This window comes from Elgaria multicarinata, chromosome 1 (assembly GCF_023053635.1).
Source record: "Elgaria multicarinata webbii isolate HBS135686 ecotype San Diego chromosome 1, rElgMul1.1.pri, whole genome shotgun sequence".
Lineage (NCBI taxonomy): Eukaryota > Metazoa > Chordata > Lepidosauria > Squamata > Anguidae > Elgaria > Elgaria multicarinata.
In genome coordinates, this window is record NC_086171.1 from 191,218,800 (window position 1) to 191,241,826 (window position 23,027).

General features: G+C 45.8%; 1 protein-coding gene across 2 annotated transcripts in view; it reads left to right on the forward strand.

Annotated features, from left to right (window-relative positions):
- The window catches only part of RIMS4 (regulating synaptic membrane exocytosis 4), a 108,879-nt gene extending 86,446 nt beyond the window's left edge, over positions 1-22,433 (forward strand). For both annotated transcript variants that reach the window (XM_063145900.1, XM_063145909.1), the window contains exons 3-6: positions 14,981-15,093; positions 18,084-18,185; positions 20,047-20,186; positions 21,975-22,433. In XM_063145900.1, coding sequence (XP_063001970.1) covers positions 14,981-15,093; positions 18,084-18,185; positions 20,047-20,186; positions 21,975-22,193 — 574 coding nt within the window. In that variant the 3' untranslated portion in view covers positions 22,194-22,433. The remainder of the gene's footprint in view (positions 1-14,980; positions 15,094-18,083; positions 18,186-20,046; positions 20,187-21,974) is intronic.
- The last annotated feature ends 594 nt before the right edge of the window (positions 22,434-23,027 follow it).

Below are 23,027 nucleotides of genomic sequence, written 5' to 3' on the forward strand. Positions count from 1 at the left end.
GAAGTTGCTCCCCCCCCAGCCATTGTCTTTTGATTGCGCGTATCGACTGAGATGGCCAATCCTTCACTAGCCTCCCAGCTGAGGATGTTGCTGCTTTTTGCTCATCGTGATGAGCCTCCAAATTAGGAAGATGGCACACCTCCCAGGAGAGCAGCAGGCTAAGGAGGCTAGCGAGAAGTCAAATTGCTTTCAGCTCAGAGCATTGCCCTTGGGGTAGGCTGTCATGAAGTAAATGCCTCTTCATATCCAGGGATATCATCCAAGGTTCAAATTGGCTCCCTGCAAATCATGGTTTACAAATTGGAAGCCAGCCTGAGGGATATGCACCCCCCTTCCTTCTCGCTCTTGCTGTCAGGCATGAATTCCCCCCTCCCTTTCCTTGTCAATTATAGCCGCGGCTTTGCATTACATCTGCACCGAAGCAAATCCTGCCCGATGTTTACTAGGGTTCCTGCATGTTCCCGCAGCTGGCTGCTTCTGATTTCCAAATTGTGGTATGCAGGAAACCGGTGTGAATCCCGATGAGATGCCTGCAATGCCCTCTGCATGGCACTGCCTTTGAAAAACCATCAGAAACTTCAGCCGCTGCAAAATGCAGCAGCCAGAAAGCTGTCTGGTGTTTGCTTTGTGAAGCATGTAACTCCAGTTTTGCTCAAGCTGTTCTCCCTGCCTGTTCATTTGCAAGCTCAATGCAAAGAGCTGGATATTACCTGTAAAGCTGTAAATGGTCTGGAACGAGGTTGTTTGAAGGACTGCCTCCTCCCACATCAATCAAGCTGCACTTTGGGAAGGGGGGAATTTAGATATGCCACCCATGGGTTGAAAGAAGACCTGAGGGGAGTCATGGGGCCCTGCGGGCTAGCCGCAACCCTCTACCATCCATGCATTTGGCCAGTGTGTGAAGGGGTTGTATGCACACGTTGATGTATGCATAGGGATGTACAGATTTTGTAAAATCTATTCCACCTGTGTATGGCGGATTCATTCCATCAGCCACTCATTGATGGAATTGGACTTTTCCAATTTCCCAAATTTGCAGCAATTTGCATTTGCACAAATTCACACGTGCAAAAAAGCACAAATCCGTCTCGATGCGCATTTTCCTGCTTTGGCCTATGTGGGAGATCTGCAACTTCGGCCAGTGGTGTTTTTTGTTTTGTTTTACGTATTTTTCTATGACAAAATTTGCATAAAATTTGGGAAAGTAAAAAAAAAAAAAAACCAGTCCACAAGTCTGCAATATCCATGCAATTCGGGAAAAGCTATCTGCAGTGGACTCCATGGGTCAGATTTATAGAAATATGAATTCATTTGATTTCATTGTTGATTTCTCCGACATCCCTATGTATGTACAGAGAGCTCCCCTACATAAGGGGGGAACCTGGCCCAAGCAATCAGATTTTTTTCTATGTGTTGGCCAAATGTGCAGCACCCACTGCTGCATTTTCCAGTGGAGACTTTGTTTTGTGTCCTGCTGTCTCCATATGTCTGTTTGACAGTGACACGGGACAGGGTCTTTTAACGCGTGACACCCAAACTGTGGAATTCACTCTCCCAGAAAGCTCCCTTCTTTGGTGGCTTTTTAGAGAACTGTAAAAACATGTTGATTTTGCTAAGCCTTTGGGACTGAGTTATGTTCTATTCCTCCTGCTAACCAAACCCTTTGTGTGGCCAGTCATCAGAATGCTGAGAGTTGTAGTCCAACCTATAGTCCAACTGGAGGATGCCAGGTTGGGGAAGGCTGTTCTGGGTTGTGTTGTAGTTCACCTTCCCCTAACCTAGTGCCCTCCAGATGTGTTGGACTGCAACTCCCATAATTCTTAGCCACCAGTAATAAGGGTTTCTGTTCTGTTAAGACTTGGGTGCATCTGCCTGGTTCCTGCTTCTGGAGGAACCAGGCACTGGTTTATTGCAGTATTTATTGCACTGTCACCCCGCCTAATTCATGGGACTGTTACAGAGTTCAGACAACATCATCTTCTAGTCATAACTTTTCTGCTTTTTCCCGTCACTTCTTCTATTTTGTTTTCTTACCATGGAAAATCCAGCTGCGAGGGAGGAAGGGTCTGGGGTCGGATCTCCCTTTCTCCCTTCCAAGGTTGGAGCACTGTCTCCAATCTCAGAGGAGTTTCCCGAGCCATTCTATGGTCCCTGGGATGCTCGCCCCAGGAACATAGGATTGCTCTCTAAGAAAGAAAAACAGAGTAGCTGCACAATGCCTTTGCGTTGGTAGTACTAGCACCCCTCCACCTGGAAGCGCCCTGGGACCTGAACTACATGAGTCTCATAGAATAGTCGAGTTGGAAGGGGCCTTTAAGGTATGCTCCCTGAACCCACATGTAAACCAGAATATTTTATGGCGAGAAAAGTAGAATTCTTTGCAATATTCTCACATATATTACTGATACAGTACCTGCCGAGTTCTGCAGTTCGCAGCAAATATTTCTGTTAACTGAGTTTTGCATTAATATCCCAAATGTTATATTCTAGGGATCTGCTCTGACACTGAAACACACACACACCCCAAAAGCAGGTTCAGGAACATCAGAATCGGAAGCATTCCTTGCTGTTTAGGGATTCTGCCAATTCAGCAGAGGTTCTAAAGCTTAGCTTTGTCTCCAACGTTGTGCTGGGTGAATTATATAGTACAATATGCAAGATGTGGCAGGCTAATGAAGTTTAATGCAATTGTCCCTGGCAACTGGTTTTCTTGGAAGAGCTGGATTAGGGTCAGCACCCCCAGAAGAAAATATTGTTGGCTGCTGCAGTCTGTAATGGAGGCACCTGGAGGCTTTCTTGGTTTCCGCTGATGACCGCAGGGATGATGAGGTTGCAGAATGCTAAGGTGACTTTCTTACTTTAGAATAACTCAGCAGGCGGTGACTGCAGGAGAAGCAGGAAAGGTGCGCTCTTGCTTGATGTGAGGAAGTCAAAAACATGTTCTGCAAGGACATATGATCAATTTGCTTGCCTTCCCCCTTTCGGTTGTCTTTCAGCTCTTAAAAAATAATGTTCTCCTGCTGCTTCCCTAGAGGCTGGCTTTGTGGCATGATGAGAGCATGTTTCTCTAGGCACTCAAAAACACAGCACTGGAGGCTGCAGAGCCAGCCCCAAGTCTGTTTCCTGCATGCCTACCTGTGAAACCATTGCCAGATCTACACCAAGCAGGATATAACACTTTGAAAATGGTTTGAAAACGGTACATGGAGTGTGTCCTGGGTCCCAACAGTTGTCAATACCATTAAAAACTGTTTTGCAGCAGTGGTGTAGATCTTGCCCCCGACATTGTTTCTTCTAGTAGCCAAACTGGGTGGTTGAGTGCAAATCATCGCATAACAATTCTGCATATTAGGTATACCTACAAACGGGCTTCCCTCCCAAGCAGTAGAGTGGTAGTTGCTTTGGTGATTTAAAACAAACAAACCGTTCAGAAGACATCTTAAACCATGGCTTTAACCACAGCTAATAAGGCTTTTTGCTTTATTCACCATGATTAAAGCTATGGTTTAAGGTGTCTTCTGAACACAGCCTGGCTTTCTGGCTTAACCACTGGGGTTAAAGCCATGGCTTAAGGTGTCTTCTGACCAGGGTCAGAGATGGGTAGTCATTCTTAGGGTGGGTTCGCCTCAGGGCTGGCACAAGCTCTGCCGCCACCTGAGGCAGGATAGCACACAGGCACTTCTCCTGTGTCTGTCCACCCCTGTTACCACCCCTGTGGCTCCCAGACCCTGCTGTGAACACACACACACACACACACACACACACACACACACACACAGCACAGACACCCATTCCACAATGCCCCCCTCAGAGCTAGGCATTTGGGCCTGGCCAGCTCTCTAGAGAGCCATGCTACCCACCCTTGATGGTTGATATGGCTCTTCAGAATCCTTTAAGCATCCTCAGAGGGCAGGTGCTGGCTGCTCTGGAGAGCCCTACTGGCTGCTACCCCAGTGTGGGCAGCATTGGCCTCATTGGAAGAGTGAGGTTGGTGTTCTTCCAATGAGTGGGTTCTGGGGAACCCACTGTAGCGCCGCTGGGTGGCAGCCCCAGAGTTCCCCATCAGGTGCCCCACTCTCTTGCTGTAGCAAATGCCACAGTGGGAGAGTGGCTGGCGGAGCTCGCCAGAGTATTCACCTGCCCAGTGGTACTCTCCTGGCTGGCAACACCTGCCCAGCAGCCCCTGTGGTGGTCCTCCTGTTGGTTGCAGGAAGTGCGCAATTCACCTCTCCTCCCACTCTGCCACCTGAGGCAGGGATTCACCCACTTCATGGGAGGGCCAGCCTTGGTTCCCCTACTACACAACCACTTGTGGAGCCACCATATGCAACTAACTTCATGTTGGAGTGGAGTAGCTTTTTGAGGCCTGGTATCTTATTGGAAAGATGACGTGGGAGAACAGTAGCTTCAGTGTCCATCTTGAATGTGAACTTGATGAATACTCACATATTATTGGACTGGTGTCTCACGGCCCTGTCTTGGCAGCATGTACTTGCTTCCTTCCAGAGTCTGCATCCAAAAAGATCCACTCTTATCACAGCCAAGTTGAGGCAGAGTTTGAATAGCCTTATGCTAGAAGAGCCTTACACTGGCTGAGGATGATGGGAGTTCATCCACACACACCTGGAGGGCAACAGGTTGATGAAAGAGTTAGGTTTAGACGATAGGGCTGTGCAAGGTTTAGAATTCGGTTTCGAAAATTCGAATCCCGATGGCCATTTTATGACGGATCTGTCCTCGAGCACGATCGTGGGCATCCTCTCATGCGATCACATGGGGAAGGTGGCAATGGTGGCAATCGCACAGGGAAGGTGGCAAGCGCACCAAGGAGCGGCCAATGGCGGCGGCAAGTACACGCTTGCCCTCTGCTCCTAAGCTGTGGTATGTCCAGCCCTCCTAGGCACAACTTGTTGGGAGTTGTAGGCTGTGAGAGGAAATGACGGGTCCATCATAAAATAGCGGATCCGTCATAAAAGGGCTGTTGGGATTCGAATTTTCAAAGCCCAGTCCCAAACCTCGCACAGCCCTACTGAACCACATAATGTTCCCTTTAGGTCAGGAAATGCTTTTGAGTCCAATAAGCAGTCCAGAGGCATTCATGGGAACTGAAGATGGCTGGCTGGAGGCCCTCACTTTGCTTTCAAGTGACCCCAGCAGCTGGGGAAGAAAAAAAATGGAAAGTGGGAGAAGGAGGGGATCTGAGCAGATAGTGTCCAGGGGCACCAAGTTTGGAGCTAGACCCAGTTCAGACCATTGTCAGCCCACCACACAATCAACAACAGGAGTGTGCAGGGACACTCTAGGCTTCCAACTTGCTGGGCAGAAGGGCAACGCTAGAAGTAGTGAGTGATACAATGGCTCAGGGACGCCTGAGAATCGGAAGCATGATATTGCTGGAAAGTGTTCGTCTGCCTGGGAAGGGGGGACACTGGAAGTACATTTAGCTGTCCATATTAGATAACGTCAGAAACAGCAAGCGCTAATCCACTTTAAGCAGTCGAAGTGATGAACAAAAAGCCCGTTAATCCAATTGTAAAAGATCATTTGCTCTGTTTATTCCATTCGGTGATCAGTCAGGCAACTCGGTGCCAAGAAATTTGGGGAAATGTCAGTTTCTGAGCAACTTGGGTGGTGCAATGAATGTGTTTAATGCATATCAGGCTGGTTAATGCAATCCGCTCCCAAGTGGTCCCATACTCTTCCTCTCAACATTAGTGCTTTGTTTATAAACAGGCCTTTCTAGCAAAAATCCTCGGCCTGCAGAGGTAACAAATGAAAAGCAGAAGGAAAAAGATTCATTGCAAATGTCTTCTTTTGACTGCAACCCAGTATTTGATTTAGCATCTACCAGCTCTCTAGAGAAGGGCTGAACAGCAGATGGATGACACACACCCCGCCCCAAAAACAAAATTTAAAAGTGAAGAAGCATTGTTCTTGGCATTAGTCCTGTCTCTGGTCTGCTCCCAAAGTCCCTCTGTCTCTGGGCCAGTTCACATGTCATAGGAAGCCACGCTAAAAACAAGCCATGGCGGGTTGGTTAATAGCTCGCTAAGCCACATTGCTGCCGACAGACAATCAGGGGCTTGCCGGCTTGTCATCATTTGTTTCCCCCTTCATCCTCTTGCCTATTCCCTGCGAGTTTTAATGTTTACTATTTTTAATTGTTGTAAACCGCCCATAGAGCTTCGGCTGTGGGGCGGTATATAAATGTAATAAAATAAAATAAAATAAATAAGTATGCCAGGCTTGGATGTCACGACAAGCCACCCTGAAAACAAGCCACCCTGAACAGCTCAACAAGCCATGGTTTCTCAGGTTGGTTTGTGCATAGTTAACAAACCACAGGGAGGAAGCTGCTCCAAATTTGGACATCACAACAAGCCGCCCTGAAACTAACAAGGGTGACAACCCACTGTGGGTTGTCATGTCTTGCAAAGCAAGAACAAATGGGGCTTTTAGAGCTTTAGAAAAATTCTCTTCATCCTTGCAGCAACATAGAGCAAGCAAGATAAGAGGTCTGTCTAAAGCTCTATAAGTCCCATTTGTTCTTGTTTGTAGCAACCCGGGGACTCTTTGCAAAGTTTCTGCAACTCCAGAACTCTTCCTGAATGCCTATAGGAGAGGGAAAGGTCATGTGGTCTCTTGGGACCTTAGGAAGTGCTGCTGGGCTGAAGAAGCCTCTGAAAAGAGTCACTGTAAAGATCCTTCAGCCAATCTTAAAAAGTTAGGTGGAACCCTGTCTCCCTTCCCAAGGAGAAAATTCTTTGAAATTCTCCCTTTCCTTGTGAAAGAGGCAGGGGGGGAAATGGGGGGGGGGAATCCTGAAAATAGCTGGCATGATTTAATGCAGTACTAATAAATGCCATCTTTATCTGCATGGCATAGGGTCTTTGAGTAGGGGTGGGCAAATCTGCCAAGCTTGATTTGGGTCTGGTTCTTATTTTTCCACTTTTCAGTTTGTTCCATCCCGTTTCCACATCACATTGTGATTGATTGATTTTTGCCCACGTGAAAAGTCAAACATATTTTTTGTGTGCTTTTTTTTTTCTTTTTCAAAATGCATGCATTATTCTCTCCCCACACACACACACCCCACCACCACCAAAATGTCCCAGTGGCAGACCACGGGATAGGCACAGGCAGGTGACTGGGAGATTAGGTGTCCAGTGAGGAGGATCTTCTGCCCTGCTCTAGCCACCTGGATTGTTGGGAGATGTGGGGCTACAGTCCTTTGTGGTTTGGGAGCTTCGGATGCTGGAAAGACAGAGCTGCAAATCCTGGAGGCGCTCGGGAGGTTGAAAGCTTTGGCTTGGCACTCTGCAGCAGCGCTTGGCATGCAAGATCTCGGAAGCGCTTCAAAAATAGATTTGAAAAGAGGTCACAAACTCCACATGGACAAGAAAAGGAATTAATGATACGTTTGCCTAAACTTAGCCGCGTGAAGATGCTTTCCGCATACTAATGCGTCGCGTTTGGCAGGTCGGAGGGGAACAGCACCCACTTGGGATCTTCTTCAGAGCTTTCTTCGCTGCAAGCAGTTTCGTTCATCGAGCTGTTTGAACCAGCGTCACTTTCCAAAATAGGATTTTAAAAGCAGGTCAAGACTATGGGAAAATTATCAGAGTGGGGTGGGGGAAGGGGGGGGACAAACCTAGAAGGGTGGTCCCTTGGAACATGTAATTGATGTCTGGTGTGGCATACATGCTAGGCCCAAAGCACAGGACTGTATTTGGTGGGAACTATAAATAGCTTTATTAAACAGCAGCAGAAGAGCAGGGTGACCAAAGTGGGATTAGCCACTAGGTGAGCATGAAAGACGTGACCATTGCAGTGTGATTATGTTATGCGTCAGACTGGGTAGACTCTTTCATTGGTTTGTTTGGTTTGATTAACTATACTGCTGAGGCTGCTACTGTTTCTGCCTGCTGCTTGGAGGTTTCATTTGTTACACTGATTTTTGTATTGATATTTGCTCTTAGCTGCTTAGGGAAAGTGTCTCCAAATTTTAAAGCAGGATATATTCTATTGGTGTTGCTTTAATAATAACAATAAGTCAAATTGCTGGCTGAGCAAATTGGGGGGCTTTGGTTTAGCTCGCCTGCTCGCATCTCCCCTAAAACGTTTTCATTTTTACAAATGGCCATTCTTCTCTTGATGTTCTGGAGTAGGCATGTGCTCCGCTCCGATTAGAAGCGGAGAATCAGAAGCGAATTGGCCTGCTCCGCCTAGCCAAGAGGCGGAGTAGAAGTGGACCGCGGACCCCTAGAAGCAAGGCGAAGAGAAGCGCCCATTGGCGGAGCGCTTCTCTTTCCGCGGACCGCTCCGATCGCCATTTTGAAAAATTTTGCCCATAGGATTGCATTGCGGAAAAGAATAGGGGATAACTGTGTTGTTTTTAAAGCTATCTTTCTGAAACTTCTTGTGCTTAGAGAGTCGTGGATGGGGGTCATTTTGATCCTACTCTCAGCTCTCTGCGTGCTGTGGTTCGCTTGCTAGAATTTTTGGAAAAGTCGGGTAAACAAACAGGGACAGTGGGTAAACCAGAGGTTTTTGGTTTTTTTGTTTTGTTTTTGGAAGCGATGACAGGCACATTCAACTCCCAATCCTGATGAGAATTGATCACCTCATGAAGCATCCTCCAATCCCAGCGTTGGAGGGGGGGACTAAGGCAGAGGCACCCTTATTGCTTTGAGCTGTCAGCGTCTTGGGGGTTTGGCGTTCATGGGGAGAGGAGTTAGTTAGGTGCTGCTGCTGTGTTTGGAGATAGATTAGGATTTAGCTTGGCGTGTGTGTGTGTTTGTTTGCTTCTTTCTGACTTTTTGCTTAGTTTGCTCTGTGTTTTTCCCTTACTTTGATTTAATATAAACTTTATTTTTAAATTTTGGAGTGTGTGTGTGTGTGTTTGTTTGTTTGTTTCCCCCCTTCCCTCTCTTAAAGCCTGACTGTGTTTCATCTTCCTTCTATATACAAAAAAATACAAAAAAATACAAAAAAAAATTCTCTATTTCTTCTCTCTGTTACTTGGACTGTGTGTGTGACTCTGTTATTGTGTGAGTGTGCTGTGTGCAGTGTTTGTGAAGTGCAACAGCCACAGATTGAGCATTTCAAATCCTGTTTGGGCAAAGCATACACACTTCTTGTCCCATTTCCCTACATATAGTATTAATAATATTCTTTCTTATACATATTATTATTAGTATTAGTATTATATTCTTATATATATTATTATTAGTATTAGTATATTCTTATACATATTATTATTAGTATTAGTATAATATCATCATGAGAAGAGGGAGCAGGCGCATGTCTGTGGCGGGGCATGCTGAAAGCAGTGGTCAAGGCAAGGCTCAGGCTGGCACCAGTAAGCAGGCTGCCTCTCCTGCTGTGAAAATCAAATGGGCAACTCCTTGGCTGGCTGCTCCGCAACAGAAGCAGGAGAAGCAGCAGGCAGAGGCACTCTCTTCTGCAACTTGTGCCCGGCATTCTCTTTTTGAGGGTGGGAATGGGAAAAGTGCCCCTTTGCAAGAAGCAGGTGGCATTAGAGGAGGAGGAGTATCCCCAACTCCTTCATTATCCTTTGAGCCCACGAGCCCGCTGATGGACCTGTCTCCAGATCTCCTAGACGAGGTCCTCAGCACAGTGGAGGGGGAGGAGGAGGAGGAGGTGGTCCTCCAGGATGTGGGGGATGAGGAGGAGCAGCAGCAGGCCGAGGCTCTCTCCCCAATCTCATCCCACACCTCTTCCGCTGCCACCCCTGTTTCTGTGGCAACACCAGAGAGCTCAGGCGGGCAATTGGTGTCACCATGGAAGCGAAAGACAAGTATAGTGTGGGACCACTTTGAGGTGGGAGTGGATCCCCGCTTTGCTGTCTGTCACCACTGCAAACTCACCCTATGCAGGGGTTCATCTACAGGGCATTATGGAACCAGCAGCATGGATGCATCTTCAGAGGCAGCACCAGACGATCTTGCTGGGGAAAGAGGCGGGCACTTCCAAGGCGACTAGTTACAGGGGAAAGCCGAAGGCTGCGGCTGCTGCTGCTGCTGCTGCTGCTGGCACTGCCACTCTAAGCTCTCCATCTCCCATCCCCACGAGGGTTAGGCAGGCAACCCTGCAGGACATGGTGTGGGGGAAGTATGGACCCACAAGATGGCGTTTTCCAACGCCCACCCAGATCACCACCTGCATCGGTGAGATGGTGGCGTTGGACGACCAGCCATTCAGCCTCGTCGACAACGCAGGCTTCAAGAGGCTGATGGCGCTTGTGGTTCCGTACTATAAGCTGCCGTGTCGCACCACCCTTAGCAGGCGGGTGGTGCCTTCCCTGTACCGTTCCTGCAGGGAGTTAGTGCTGGGTTGTCTGTGCCAAAACCTCGGAGAACAGTCCATGCCTGAACATGGGGTGTCCGATTTTCATAACTTCCCCTAACATCATGGGATGATGGGATTGGCTTGAGGCTTGCCATGAATGTGGGTCTAGATGGCATCTGTGAGTGTGCCCACTTTCCTTTTTTTTATCTGTCAAAATGTCAGAGAACAGTCCATGCATGAACATGGGATGTCCGATTTTCATAACTTCCCCTAACATCAGGGGATGATGGGATTGGCTTGAAACTTGGTGTCCATGTGGACACATGGATAAGCTGTCATGGTACCGAAGGTGAGGTTTCTGATGTGCAAATTGACATAGTTGTAAAATGGGACTTGATTTGGGATGAGTTAAAAGGTTTAAGCCCCGCCAAAAATCAGGGGATGATGGGATTGCCTTGAGTCTTGGCATGCATGTGTATCCCTGTATAAGCTATCATGGTGCCGAGTTTGAGGTTTCTAACATGCAAATTGACGGAGCTATGGAAAGGGGTGTGAATGGGGTGCCCGATTTTCATAAATTCCCCAAAAATCAGGGGATGATGGGATTGCCTTGAGTCTTGGCGTCCATGTGTATACATCCATGAGGTGTCATGGTGCCAAACTTGAGGTTTCTAACTTTAACAGAAAAAAAGTTGTATACTTTTTTAGCTTTCAATGCAAGCCTATGGGGGGGGAAACGGAGCTCCGATCCGGATCCGGAGCTCCGCAGTGGAGCGGACATAGGCGAGGCAGGGGCAGAGTGAAGCGGCCCGATCAGCAAATCTCAGATCTGGAAGAGAAGCGGAGCGGGGGGTCTGTGCACACTCTTATTTTGGAGTCAATAGCATAGAGTAGCCTTCCCCAACCTGGGGCCGTCCATGGCTACTGGAGGACAGTCCTGTCTTTGAAGGCAACCTCCATTTGAAAGGCTGTACAGTCCAAGTCTGGTGTAAAGATAAAGAAATCTGCTGGGCCTTGAAGTTGCTCATCCACAGTTATCACCTGTACAGCAGACCGAGCAGGTACCCAGGTCACCTCTTCAGAGCCTTCCCCAATAGGGTGAGAACCTAGTTAAATCCTAGTAATGATTTCTACATTTGCATTATACCTATGAATTAGCATATGCAAATTATATGCAAATCTGTGTCATCTTTTCTCCTTGTTTTGGGTGAGAATTTTTCCTCTTTTTTGACAATGCGCCAATGGCCATACTTGAAGGAGATGGGGTTTTGCCAATTACCCTTTCTGCCAGCAGATCATCACCACCACCTCCCGTGCTGTTCCAGAAGGTTTACCAACCCTCTGGATAAGATATCTGGGGAGCATACTGGGTCCCAGATATCTGGAAAGAACATCATCTCCCTCCCCTTCTGCCAGTGTCCTGTGAGTCTGTGCATGAGATCTTAGGATCCAAGCCCATAAGCATTTGGTGCAAAACTAGTATCCATCAATAGAGGTTGGTGGTTCTGATTTCAGTGGGGCTTATTCCATTCTAGGTTGGGTTGGAACCAGCCAGAACTCTAAAGGGGCTATCCACGGTGTTGAGTCCTATCCCCAAAGTGGGTTCAGCACCTTGGATAGCACATTTAATGGAATGACAGCCCCACCGAAATCAGCGTCACCAGCCTCTGCTGGTATCCATGGAGGCTCACGGTGCCTGAATGAGTGTGTGTTGTGCTTGTGTCTCCACTCTGCTTGTCTTTCATAGGCTGCATAGCCCTCTGTTGACTCCATTGGCGCAGCAGCAATGCCTGACCTCTGCTGACTTTGCTCAAAGTTGATGACACAGCACATATTGGCTGTTGCCCGGGGCAGATTCACCCAACTATATAAAGTTCAGAGGGGGAGTCAAGCACTACTTCAAAAGGCCGTCTAATCTAATTTTATTTAAATCATTAACATGCTGCTGAAACAAGTGCATCATTAATTATGATGACTAGGAGACAAAGGTCATAGAAGAAGGGAGGTTGGGTATCTCTTTTTTATAAATGTTGATGACTAGGAGGCAGCTTATTGAATCAAGCAATGGTTTTGTCTGCCCCATGTGCTCGGTTGTAGAAGGATGAGATGCACAGATTTTATGCTTCTGAAATCTACTTTGTTTTGGGGTAGAACCCCAGGATCTACCATCTGGAACCTAGTGCAAAAGGAATTTGTGACGAGTACCAGAAACCAGATCACAGTCCCTGTACATACAAATCCACTCCTGGTTACCCCACGCTTTCTTCATTTCAGCAGTACAATTTAGGGGAGGGAAGGTCATTTTTTTGATGTTACAATTAGATCACTGGAAGTCAGAAATCCTTGCTGATGAACTGGAAATCAAACAGCAATCTGTGAGATCTAACTTCTCCTCACCCTTGATATAAAGCAGAGGTGCTGAACATTTTTCAGCCCAGAGGATGAACTCCATTTTGGAGAAGCTCTCGGACACCATATTTTAGTGGTGGGCAGAACCAAAGTGAAAAAGGGCGGGGCCAAAGGAAAAAGAGGCAGGGCCCCAAATAAGTGAGGCGTTTCAACAATTTAGGCATGTGTTTCAACCAGCAAGGTGACTAATTAAAAAATCCGGGAGGCACCACTTCTTATCAACCATTGTTTTCATTAATGTGCACCATTAGTTTTCACCATTGTCAGTAAATGTCCTCTGGTCTAGGCCGGCCTTGCAACCACAACTCCTGTTCTTTTCCTCCTATGACCCCCCCCCCCCAATGGTTTTTAGCCAACTTTTCCATGGAAGCTGCTACACACTAACATTAGACACAATTATAAATTTCTGGCACTGCTACACACATCCCCGCTGGGAAGACATACTAGCTCAGTAAAATGGATCACTGCCCCTTAAAATTAGTTTCTCGAAAACAAATCTGTACACAGGGCCAAGCATTCATTAATGCTTGGTCTGTGCTTCGTGCAAAATCTGCTCTTGAGATTGCTAGCTAACAGGCTTTCAATATGTTAACTTTGGGTACGTAAATCCATGCAATGGTTTGAGAACTCAGGGCAGGTTTTTGCACCTAAAACAATGCTTCCTCTTTCTTCGCACAGGGGAGAAAGAGAAAGCAAGCAACGACCACATGGCCCATTTAGTGGCCATTTTTTTTATCACGCTGTTTCTCCTGCACGCAGCAGAAAATGGCAGCAAGTTTCGTTACTGCCAAAAAATAGGATTTTCCACATCTTTTTTTGTGTCGGAAAAACAAGCAGAAGGAACGGGACATGCAGGGGAGGCAGACAGCTTCATGAAAAGGACCCGTGAAAATCCATGAGTGGCCAGTAACCATGTGAGAAAATGCTTGTCTGGTGATGCTCTTTCGCTCAAGTTTTGGAAGGAAGAAGCAGAGGATTCTAGGCAGAGCAGTCCAATTGGTACTGGACAGAAACGAAGAACTTGGATTCTCTGGGAACATCTGGTTTGGGGGATATCCAAATAATATTCACATAAAAGCTTGCCAGTTTCTGGTTGGTGTATGATGGGCTTGTCGGTGGCACAGTCAAGAAATTCAATGCTTCAAAAGAAAAAGCAGCTCCTCCAAATTCTGGGACGAGGAAGCGTGTTACTATGGGAAATGTGTGAAAGTTAATTGTGGGAGAGTATAAGGGTCCGAGGTGAAATTAATGCAATGAGGAAGTGTATCACAATGTACCTCAGCTGATGCAATGCTCCCTACTGCGTTATTTCCATTTACTGCTCATGGTCCCGCCGTTGCACATTGCATAAATGGGACTGAAGGGCCTTCTCGATTGGGGCACTCCTGTTCTAGGAATCTTTGCCTTTCAGGGAGTGTTAAGCAGCTTCAGTCATTCAGTTTCGCTGACTACTTAAGTTGCACCATTTCACTCAGGCATTTGGGTCCTTTGGATGTTTTGGGGGAGACCTTTGAATCATCTCTCTTGTTATAACAGACTGTTGTATTTATTATTTAGCGGCTGGTTTGATTTTTTAAAATTTTATTTTAGGGTTTAGGTTATTAGTTTTATTCGCACTTGTGTTTTGTATTTGTGAGCCACTTTAGGATTTATGATAAGGAGCAGTAGATACATCTGATAAATAAAAAGATTAAAAATATGTGCATTTCTGAGCATGATCTATTAAGCTTAGCAATGAATTTTTCATTGTGAGAGGGCGAAAGGGAATATATGCTTTCATCTGCTGTACTTTCATTGAGTATAAATAGAGAACGGCTAGTCTGCTCAGCTTTAGATTTTCTCCCAAAACTAATAGCCTCAGGAGAAAGAGAGAATGCACACTAGCAAAAAATTAATTGCAAACCTTTCAGCCCTGCAGGCTAGAGATTGTCATTTTCCCCCTACTGTGTAGAAGGAGGGGGGAAGGTACAGTTAAGCTTGTTATAGAAAAAGGCAGCATCCTCCCCCAAGTTAATTTATTGTGACAATAACTGTTTGTCTGCAACTATCTATAACTACACGAGCGCATCTCTTCTGTGGGTTTACAGAGAGAAATTGAAAGTAAGTGACATAACAAGCCAGTGTGAAAATCAGCGAGACTGTGGCTCATAAAAACAGCTCTCCATTCCGTGCATATATCCAATTAACATAAAGCTGTTTAATTGCCGCCTCGTGATGAAGACTTGAAATAATGACTTGTGCCAACCCATCTGTTTTGCAGCTTGAATTTCAATGGAGTTCACCTGGCATCCGCTGGACAATTTAGCGATTTCTTGGGCAGCATGGGACCAGCCCAGTTTGTGGGGCGCCAGACCTTGGCCACTACCTCCATGGGTAAGGAACAGAAAAACAGTTATCTTTATGTATGTAAATGTAGTGCCAGCTCCATTTTTTGGAGGACCCATGGGCAAGGCACCTTCCCTGGGGCCCTTCCATCAGTAACTCTACCTTCTCACCAACATTGTTACCAGCTGCTCTGGCTCCTCCTCCTCTTTCTCATCATTGCTACCATTTGCATCCTTGAAAGGAAGGGATCCAATGAGGAAGTAGGCGATGGCACATGCTCCTCCTCCTCCTTCTCACCACCACCATTGTCTGGGCCAGAGCAAGGGGCAGGTGAACAAGCAGGTTGCCATGGCGAAGAGGAGGAGCAACTCCAGGGTGCTCTTGTCAGGGGGCCCCTGCTGGGCCCTTGGTAGGTGCTCAGCCATGCCGACCCTTGACACCAGCTCTGTGTATGTGTATAGCAGAGGTGCACAACCTGCTTGGACCCTACAGCCACACGGGGTATATGCTGAGGTGGCAGAGGCTGCACATGTGTGCATGCATACATGCATACACACAGCACTCACACACATTCTCACACACATACACACACACACACACACACACACACACACACACACACAGAAGCAACAGGTTTAGTACTGCAGCAACAGCATTTGTTCCATCTCACAGCATCAAGGTTTTGAAGCCTCCTCCCCTCCTCAGTCTCCCCAACCCAATCACCAAAGAAAAGGAGGGAAATGTAATGTCACTCCACGGCCAATCTGGGGCCAACATGGGGGCGGAGCCTGGTGGAAGGTGACCAGTGGCTCCGGGATCTGGATGGCCACCCAGAAACCCCATACTCCCTCCTCAGCATCAGGATTAGCTGCCGTCCCTGGGAGAGGGAAAGTGCAGGGTTAAGGAGGGAGGTGGCACCAACCCAGTGCCATGAAGACAGCCCCCAAAGGAGCTGACAGGAAACATTGAGCACTTTTTCCTAGGATGTTCCAGGGACACTCTAGGAACAAGGCTTCTATGGCAGGAACCATAGCGCTTGTACCTAAAGCATTTTTTTTCTTTACCCTCTCCCCATTTTTTCACTAACACACACACACACACACACACACACACAAACAGGAAACGGTGAGCTTGCCTGACTCCGCACACACCAAGTCGAGCCAGCTCAGGGATTTGTGAACTTGCATCCGTGGGGCTGAGCTGGTGAAAACTCACCATGCTCCTCCCCCAGTCTGACATCCCTAATCATTAATAAGCAAGTGCAATTGCACAGGGCAAGTCAGGCAGCTCTGCAGCAATGGCACTCAATTCAGGGATGTGCCTCTTCAGCATCACCTACTAAGCAGTCCAGAATCTACGCGCTCCCTGCCCCACCCTGCCACCATCTCCACCCCAGGACTGCAGTAATACGCTTAGTTTAATGAATTGCAAAATTAAGTGGTCTAGGTTGGTGTGGTTGGGTGTCTTAGTGCTAGATTAGTAGCATCATTCTCTTGCTCACAACGTTTTTTGAACGAGAGTGGTCACATCTAGTCCATTTGTTTTCATTTCGTAAATGCATTCAATATGTGTGTTTTTGTTTTGGATCAGTACTGGACCTGGGTGTGTGGATTAGCTGGGGTCACTTGCTGTTCATTTGCGCTGGCGTGCCTTTTGATGTGTTGAGATGGACGAATGAGGGGTGTTTGAGATCACCAGGATTAGGTGAACATCTGCTCACCACTTGTCTGATGGCCGATCCCCCTTCTCATTTGCAATCGCTGCTCACTCTACACCAATGGGGACTCGCGCAAATGGAGCCACGATCAAATGGGAGATTTGTCAACTTTCTTCCATAGACTAAAGCAGGGCTGATTCAGCTCACAGAGGACATTTGCCCAAATTAGGGCACTTGCGCAAATCGAACTGAGAATCACAAACGAGAAGAACGCAAGCACATGTTCAACAATCTACGAATATTTCCAGCGAACACGTGCTGTTGCTCGCATTTGGAGCTTCAAACAGGGCATGTTCACATGTTTTGTGAGCAAAATTGAAATTCTCATGCATTTTTAGTGGTGAGGCACTGACCTTGGTGCTCAGAACATCTGAATACAAAGAGGTTTCATTCTGGATTGCCTCCTGCTGCTGAATAAAATAAATTCATTTGAGGAAGGGTTCATAGTTTGGAAGCCCTCAGTTTGAAGGCAAGAGTTGATTCGAAGGCTCTGCTAGCTTATTTTCCTAGTGGTCCATTTTGGGAAATAGTGGGCTAGTGCCTCATTCCCATCCTCTTAATAGTGGCACTTTGAATCAGAGGTCCAGGGCCCCACACATGAGCACACATACCCCAAACGCAGCAGTGCCGGCTGACCGCATTTTGAACTAATACACTTTACCACCTAATGACTCTCCTCCCTCTTTAAGACCATTAATCCAAAGTTTAAAATTACCACAGCATCTGAAGAAGCTATGTTCTGTTCCCACTTTCTCCACATCTGTTTTGCCTTGAGGATCTGGGATTCACTCTCTGATTTCTGCTTAATGATCATCTGCACACAGAGCGGAGAGTTCTGTGTTATCCTAAAACCTCTAATTGTTAAAGAGAAATCATGGAAGCAAGCAGCAGTTAAAGGAGATGATGATATTATTATTATTATTATTATTATTATTATTATTATTATTATTATTATTCATCCCTCTTTTCTTGCTCATGGTGGTTTTTCTAGATGGACATGATGGGCTTTGCCAAGTCATGCTGTCTTTTACTGATTCAGAAACCTCCTGACTATTGAGCATGTTTTAAGTATGACTGCTTTCTGGATGTTGGTGTGGATGTATTTTGGTAGGCCTGAAGGTTTTCTATAAAAAAAAATTATGTGATGCCAGTGATTAAAGTGACGACTTCTTCTTCTTCTTCTTCTTCTTCTTCTTCTTCTTCTTCTTCTTCTTCTTCTTCTTCTTCTTATTATTATTATTATTATTATTATTATTATTATTATAAAGCCCTTTTGATAAACAGATATTTGTCTTTAACTTGCATCTTGCTTGATGTCTAGGGGATGTGGAAATTGGATTACAGGAACGAAATGGACAACTGGAAGTGGATATCATTCAAGCCCGAGGACTGACTCCAAAGCCTGGCTCCAAAACCCTTCCAGGTAGCATTTTCCAATTGCTCTCTAAACTGTCTCTGCCTTTTAACAAACTGCTGACTGTTTGCCTCCACAAAATGCTAGGTAATAGCTAGATCACTGTGACAAGCACAGACAGAGGTTGCTTGGTTTTTACACAGGTATAAGCAAGTAACATTGGGTGAGCAAGGCCATTATCCCCGGGCAAATAATTTTCAGAAAAGTAGAAGCTGAAATTATTATTTTTGGGGGTCAACCTAAATATTCATCCACCAAACTGCTACCAATTCCCCTGGCAGTACTGGAATATTCTGAAAACAGTTTTAATATCAGGGTGACACACTAATAACCCACCTGTATACCCAGCCTTCTTGAACACCATTTGGTGGAAAGGAAGGATATAAATGTAACAAATAAATAATAACATAAATATATGGTAGGCATCCGGTAGGGAATGACTCAACTGATCTAATGTCACAGTGAAGCACATGGATTTTGGTTCCTCCAAGTGCCATTGGCGTAACTGCTCTGATGTCACGGAGAGGCTAGGTAACCTTTGGTCCAGGCTGCTGGATGCTCAGGGGCAGGGAGGAGATCAGGGTATTTCAGTTCCAATGTCCAGGAGCAACTTTTGCCTACATGCCGGAGGCTTTCTAATGACACCTTATTGATACAGTTAGTTGAATGATCCTGGAACCCATCAATGAAAATAAATAGGAGGGATGGGGAAGGTATTCAAAGAGGTGCAGGTTCAAAAAGCAAACCCACTCCACTTGAAAAGATGTATCCCTTTTTGAGGCAGCCCAGGCCCATGCAAGTCTGAATTGTGCCTCAAAATGGTGCTCACATTCTCCCCCACCAGCATGCCCTCCTCTGATAGTTTCCCCACCTTTCTCAGGCAACCTCCCCAACCTTATCTTTGCAAGGGGAGGGCGAGCGTAACTGGTGACGGAAGTGGTTTATTATCTTGCAGGCAGGCAGGCAGGCAGAGGACCAGCTGGCTAGCTAGCCAGCCTACCCAACTAACTCCCAAATTTGAAACAGTGCTCCTAAGCATACTCAGAAGTATAATTTCCTCCTTGGAAGCATCTTTTGAGGTCTGGAGTTGGCTGGACAGGCAAGTTGTCTGGCCGGCTGAGCATCTAAAAACAATATAAAGAGCTACATCATGAAATTTTATTTTATTTGGAAATAAAGTTAACAAAATAAAGGCCACAAAAAGAACGTATATAATAGATCAAAATCATTAAAACAAATTCACTAATGATAAATCTTAGTCTAGAACTGATAAGGAACATCAATGGTACATAATATTACATATTAAGCATCCTATAATAGCTCCATCTGAACAAAATATGGCTTGGGACCAGGCTACCTGAAAGTCTGCCATCTCCCATATGAGCCTGCCCAGGTTTTAAGATCCTTGAGGGAGGCCCTTCTTTTGGCACATCCACCATCAGGGACACGTTTGGTGGGGATGCAAGAAAGGGTCTTCTCAGTGGCTGCTCCCAGGCTCTGAACTCTCAGGGGAGATTAGGTTGGGCCCCCAATGGGCAAAGGTGTTTTTTTTATTCAGACAGAGCTATGGCAATGGCATATAAGCTGCTCTGTTGCTGAAGGTGAATTTAATTGATTGGATGCATTTTGTTTCTTTTATTGTTGTTTTTTAATTGTGTTTTTAATTTATCTTTTATGTTAATTAAGATTTTGTTTTTAATCTAAACTTTATTGTCAGCCACTTTGAATGCATTTTTTTTGGTAGAAAGGTGGGGCATAGATAAATTAAATACAAGTAAATAAATGAATAAAGTAATTTCCCCCCCCCCAAAAAAAACAACTCTGTGTTTAACATGAAAAATGAGCTTTTACAATGTTCTTTCCCCACCAGCTGCTTACATTAAGGCCTATCTACTAGAAAATGGGGTGTGCATCGCAAAGAAGAAGACCAAAGTGGCTCGCAAATCCTTAGACCCCCTGTACAACCAAGTATTACTTTTCCCAGAGAGTCCACAAGGCAAAGTACTGCAGGTAAGATGGACAGGTCTGAGCCCTGAAGGCTGGTCCCACAGCTAGAGTAGAGTATAGCGTGGTCACTTACACTAAGGATGACCATCACAGGGAAAACTGGCACTTTTACCCAAAGCCCCTGGCTCATCTTCCATCTGTGAGCCAAGCTGGGGGCTTCCCCCCCCAAATCTTGCAACTTTCAGAGTTATTTCCCTCATAAAATTGGCATTTACGCAAAATACAACCAGTTTGCATAAGTTTTACAAATTTTGCCCGCAATTTGCATAATTTGCGCAAATTGGAGCTGCAAATATACTTACCTTGTGCAAATTGCACCTGTAATTTCTGCACGTTAAGCATATTATGGCTGCAATTTGCACAAATTACGTGGACTACAGTCAAAATTTGTGTAATTTATGGGCACGCGAAGTGTGTAAATGCCAATTTTGATTGGGAGAAATGACAGAAAATCCGTGACCTAGCCTGTGTCCATATAGATTGAGTTGGGCCAGCAAGTTGGAGTCTGGTGGTGAGGCAAGCTGCTTAAAGCTCAGCAAACTTGATCCCCAGGACAGATTCCTCCAACATCCCTACTTTACAACATAACCCCTCAAAAGAAGAAATGCATCACACACACACACACACACACACACACACACACACACACAGGACAAGAGGACACAGATTTGCAGAATATTTGCATGTGTTGATTCATATGTATAGATTCATATTTAGAAAGCATTACTGTAATTCAAATAGAAATGGCGGGCATCTCGCTATAGCAGTGAAGACTGTGCCCGGGTGACGTGTGTACTGTCCAGGTGCTCACTATTGATGGATAACTCCGAGGCCCTTGGGCTCCCCTTTCTTATGGTTCCTTATCTTTAACCCAGTCTTGGACTGGACAGTACTTCAAACAGAAGACACATTCAAAGAGAGGCCTGTCCTCTGTAAAGTAGAACTAGGGATGTCAGAGGAATCTGTCCACAGGGTCAAGTTCTCCAAGCTTTCAGCAGCTTGGTCCCCTGGACTCCAGCTCACTTACCTGTGAACTGGCTTAACTTAATCTGCATCAAATCGGGCCAGCTCATGGATTTTCAGGTTCTTTTTTGTTTTTCAAAATTGGCTTGTATGCAAATTGCTGCCACAATTTGTGTAATTTATTAAAAAATCAGCTTCAATTTCTGTAATTTCTGCAAATTGTGACCATAATATGCTTAATTTGGACAAAGTGTGCTTAGATGGACAGATAATCTGACCTAGTACAAGGCTTCCTATGTCTGGACTGCAAGGGACTTCCATTTCCTCTAGGCACTGTGTAGCTGACCAATGTGCATGCATCTTCCCCCTACTTTTTATTTTGTTGCCACTAACAATGCAGGAAAGAAGTCACTAGGTTGCATTTTCTGCCATAACAATGCCGGGCGATTGACCTAGAAACATAGGAAGTTACCTTAGACTGACTCAGACTCTTGGTTCATCTAGTCCAGTATTATCTACACTGACTGGCAGTGGCTCTCTAGGGTTTCAGGTCGAATTCTTTTCTTGCCCTATCTGGAGATGCCGGAAATTGAACCTGGGACCTCCTGCATGCAAATCAGGTGCTCTACCACTGAGTTACAGCCCATCCCTCTGAGCTATGGACCCGAAGCTCCACTGAACTTCCCCTTGAGTCCTTCATGTTGTTCCCATCAGGATCTGTATCAATGGCTTTGTCCAAAGATCGATCCCATGCAAATCTCCCATCAACCAGTGCAAAGTTATTTATGGACTAAACCCGTTTCCCCTTCCCCCCCTCTTTTCCCCAAGGTGATTGTCTGGGGAAACTACGGACGCATGGAACGCAAACACTTCATGGGAGTCGCCCGGGTTCTTTTGGAAGAATTGGATTTGTCAACTTTGGCGGTAGGCTGGTATAAGCTTTTCCCAACCTCTTCAATGGTGGATCCTGCGACCGCTCCGCTCCTGCGCCAATCGTCACAGCTTTCCTTGGAGAGCACAGTGGGACCTTGCTGCGACAGGTCTTAATGAGCAAGGAAGTACTTTGGGACTGCTTCTGTTTTTAAAATCATGCTGTCAAGGTTTTGTTTGCCGGAACGCTGTCCTCGAGCGCATTGCATCTTCGATCAGTCCTTGGGGGAAAACCTGAAGGTGAGGATGGCCAAGTAACCTTGGACAGAAACCAAGATGGAGGCCAGTGACCTCTCTCCATCCAAGTGGGAGGAGCTGCGGGGCACAATCCTAATTACAGAAGGACACACACACACACACACAAACACACAACTCACCGTTTTCGTTTCCCTTTTTTTCACCGTCATCCATGCATCCTTGATTCAGATCAATGTAAAATCTTGAGATATTACAGCAACTTTTTTAAACCGAGGAAGATGTTGCTTTTTTCTCCTTAGTGCTATTTTACAAATTTGAAAAAGAGAACTTTTGGCAATTCTTAAATATTCAAAAGCAAACATTTGACCTAAAAGAAAATGGCAGTTTCAGGGAAACTTTATGGGTTTTGTAAACTTTTTTCCCCTTTAAGAAATGGGGGTGGGTGGGAAGGAACTGCAACTTTTTCTCTAGAACAAGTTCCGTAGTTCTGTTTGATGTATAAACACTGTTGCTGTATTTTTTTACACTGTGCCAAATTGCCAGCAGTGTCTTCTATTATAGGACTTAGGCCAACAGTACTGCTGAAGCATTTTTGTTGGAAGAACAAGGGTGTATACTTTGATTACACCAGTCAGTTCTAATACAGAGAGCATAGCAACCCGGTTGGGATGTTGCACAGAGAATGTGGCTGAATGCAAATTGGAAATCGTGCAGAGATGAGATTTCCTAGCCCATTGTTAGATATGAACATTG